The sequence below is a fragment of the Corvus brachyrhynchos genome, unplaced genomic scaffold, assembly GCF_000691975.1.
Source record: "Corvus brachyrhynchos isolate BGI_N302 unplaced genomic scaffold, ASM69197v1 scaffold351, whole genome shotgun sequence".
In the NCBI taxonomy this organism is placed as follows: domain Eukaryota; kingdom Metazoa; phylum Chordata; class Aves; order Passeriformes; family Corvidae; genus Corvus; species Corvus brachyrhynchos.
The window spans coordinates 739112-742547 of record NW_008236203.1 but is presented as its reverse complement, the minus strand read 5'-3'; the positions used below and the strand labels follow the sequence as shown (position 1 = coordinate 742547).

The following is a 3436-nucleotide window of genomic DNA, read 5'->3' as shown; positions in this document are numbered from 1 at the left end:
TGGGAGGCCGTGGTGCTCTGCGCCACCGAGCTGGCCGTGCTGGAGTGGCTCAGGTGCGGCTGCAGAGGTGGCATCTGGTGCTGCTGGCTGTGGCTGCGGTGCAGGTCCTGGAAGGTGGAAGACGCCAGGCGGTCCTGGGACCACTCCTGCTTGTGCGGGGGCTGGGACAGCGAGGGGTTGGAGCGGGCTTGCTGGAAGCACGCCGCCGGTCTCTCCACGTAGTTGTTGCTGGCACGGATGGAGCGGATTTGGTCGATGGACAGGACCTGCTGGAAGTCCTCGGCGGGTGGGTCCATGGTCTCGTCACAGCTGAGTTCAGCCACGCTGGAAGAGAGCTGCATTTCCAGGAGCTGGGGGACCCTGCGGCATCAGGGCACATCTAAAAATCCTAAAGGATGGGGCAGGAAGAGAGAAAATATTCCTGTTACGGGATCCATCCATCCGAATCATTGAATCACAGACCGGTTTGGGATGGAAGGGACCTTAAAGCTCGTCTCATTCCAGCCCCCTGGACCTTCCACTGGACCAAAGCAGGACACAAAGGCTGGCTGGAGAACTCCAAATGAAAGGATTTCCAACAATCAGACCCGGAGTATTTCTGTGCCTGGGAATACTTAGGCTGGACGCATCCCAAGGGAAGGGCTGTCGGATCTGCCCCTCGACCCCGGCGGGCCCAGCCTCTCCCCGTGCTTCAGAGCCTCTTGTGTCCTTCCAGAGGATTTCCCACCCCTCACCAGCACCTCCTTCTCCTTCCCCAAGAACACGTGCTGGCCCTCTCCAGAGGAGGGGAAATGGGAAGCGGTGACTTATCCAGAGGCATGGCAGCGCTGGGAACGGCGTCTCCCTCAGAGCAGGGGCTCTCTCTGCTTTGGGGGTTCCCAGCACACCCTGAGCACTGGGAGCACTGGGATGGGGAACCTGAGCACAGCTAACTTTAGGCAGCAGCAGTGACAAATCAGAGTCATGGAATCGTTAAGGTTGGAAGAGCCCTCTGACATCAGCAGCTCCAACCATCAACCCAGCACCACCACCACGTTCACCACTAAACCATGTCCTCGAGTGCCACGTCCACTTTTTTTTCTAACACTTCCAGGGATGAAATTGCAACTAATGAGCCCCACGTCTGGCCAAGGAGTCCTGGTGGACGGCAGCATCCCTTTACCCCATCCACAGTCCAGGAGCCAATTTACCCCACCAGGAGCATTGGGAAGGGCAGGTTTCCCTTCAAACCTGGCACAGACAAGAGAGAAGGCAGCTTTGGCACAGGCAGGCCCCATCGTGCCCCTCACACCACCCTGCCGTGCCCTTTGCCGTTGTTTCCAGGACATGGCATTTCCCGGGTGGCCATGCTGGCAGCAGAGCCTGCTGTGCCCAGGAACATCAGCACCACCGAGGGCCGTGGGATGGGGCAGGGAGGACCCCATGTCCCACCACTCCTCGTCCTGGCAGGCTTCACCCCATGGCACCATCTCCAAACCCTGCTCTGCCAGACCCCGTTGGGGACAACCCTCGGTGGGGCTGGGAGAGGAGAGGGAGCAGCGGGCTCGGGAGCCATGGGACAGCTCCTGGTCTTGGGAGTGAGGGAGACACAGAGCTCCCGCTCCGCCACCTGCACATGGAGCTGCCCAGGAGCGCCCAGAAGATGGACATCGCTCGCTGTGCGCCAGAACCCAGCCACGAGCTTCCCCCCAGCACTTCCAGCCCAGATTTCCATATGGGATACGTGCTTCCCGTGCACAGGCAGCTTCCCCGGGACAGAGGCGTTCTTTGCTGGCAGATCACAGCAGTGATCCCTCAGTGACACGGACATTGTCGCGGTGCCAGGGCCCGCAGGAAGACGCCGCTCCAGGAGGAAGCTCCCTGCGGCGTTGCCCACGCTCAGCAGGACGGGGCGGCCGCCACTTTCAAGTAGGTGAAGGGGCCACAGGTAGAATCTGCTCATGCAGCAGAGAGAGGCAGAGGGAAGATTGATTTTCATTAGCTAGGCTGACCTTGAGGAGCAGGCAAAAGCAAAGGCAACTTACTTTGACTGTTCAAGCAAGATCTCATCTCTCCCATCCCCCTCTCCGGAAAGAAAAGGCAACTGATCCTCTCAGATTTGGGTTTTTCCCCCCTCCGTGCAATTCCCCGTGGAGGGGGGGGGATGCAGGCAGTGAGGAGTCGCTCACCCAGGACACCCACAAGTGATTTGGGTACCCTCTTCTGTCACAGCAATACCAAGGTGAATTCAGAGGGCACGGCTGACCCAGGGAAGGTTTGTGGGCGCCCTGCCGGGATGGGAACAGGCCAGAGGCAAAGCTCTCCCGGCTGTCACCTGCTGCCACCAAGCTCCTCACCTGGGAGGGTCTTGCTAAAGCACAGCTGGGGGACCTGAAGCCCCAGTGCTCCCTGAAGAAGGATGACCCATCCCAGCCTGCAGCCGGGGATGTGCAGAGGGGAGCAGGGAGCAGCCTCGGTGCATTCCCACAGCCCTCATTACCCAGATCCTGTCGGGACGGGATCATTCAGGGGACGATGCAGGTTCCAGCCCGGAGCAGCTGCTCACACCCGGGTGTCCATCCCCACTCACCTGGGCTCAGTACTTGGGCATTCGGACTTGGCCAGTGAGACCAACCCCGTGAGGGTCCCATGGGGACCCCCAAAGGGAGACACCCTGCAGAGGGTCCCACTGCCCTGGAGCCAGTGGGGCTGGGAGATAAAGGGCAGCCAAAGGGCTGGCCCAGTACAGGGAACCCCAATCCTCTGAACACCAGGAGCTCAGGAGGCACGAGGAGACCCCTGAGCCCGGCTGGGGTGGGAGGGACACCGCGAGGAGGAACCGAGCCTCGGGGACATGAACGGAGAGGAGCTGGCCATCGGCTGTGCCAGACACTCCAGATCTGGGGGCAGGGCTCAGACACAGCATCTTGGGAAGGACAGATGTTGGGAGCATCCCCAGCGCTGGGCTGGAGCCCGAATGCCCCCAGAGCTGTGATTCCGGGTGCAGGGATCAGGCAAGGACCTGGACTTGCTGGCTGGGGGCAGGCAAATGTCCCTGTGGGAACCAAGGGGAGCTGGGCAGAACATCTGTGGGTCCTCCAGAGGGGCTGAATGACCGGAGCTGGAACCCCACTTCTCCCTCCTCCCCACCCCGGGACAGCCCAGTATCCCCCGCTCCCTCCCAGCCCTCCCAGCTCCAGCCCGATTCCAGGGCTGCAGTCGGTCCTTATCCCAGCCCACCGAGCTGAGCATCCCCGGGGCTCTGCTGCACCCCTCCCTGCCTACCTGCCCGGCCCTGGGGCGTCCCCCCAGCCTCCTCCTCCTCACACCCTGCCTGCCAGGCGGGCATGCCAGCCCCGGAAACCGGGCCAGCTTTATGGCCACCACCAGCCCCAAACATATAAAGTTCGTGTGATAATGGGCCAGAGGAGGGATCGTCAAAGAAAATGATTTACAG

At 61.4% G+C, this 3436-nt stretch overlaps 1 protein-coding gene across 1 annotated transcript in view; it reads right to left on the bottom strand.

Annotated features, from left to right (window-relative positions):
• The window catches only part of SPRY3 (sprouty RTK signaling antagonist 3), an 8851-nt gene that overhangs the window by 2889 nt on the left and 2526 nt on the right, over positions 1-3436 (bottom strand). The window contains exon 2 of the mRNA XM_008641255.2: positions 3-388. Coding sequence (XP_008639477.1) covers positions 3-341 — 339 coding nt within the window. The 5' untranslated portion in view covers positions 342-388. The remainder of the gene's footprint in view (positions 1-2; positions 389-3436) is intronic.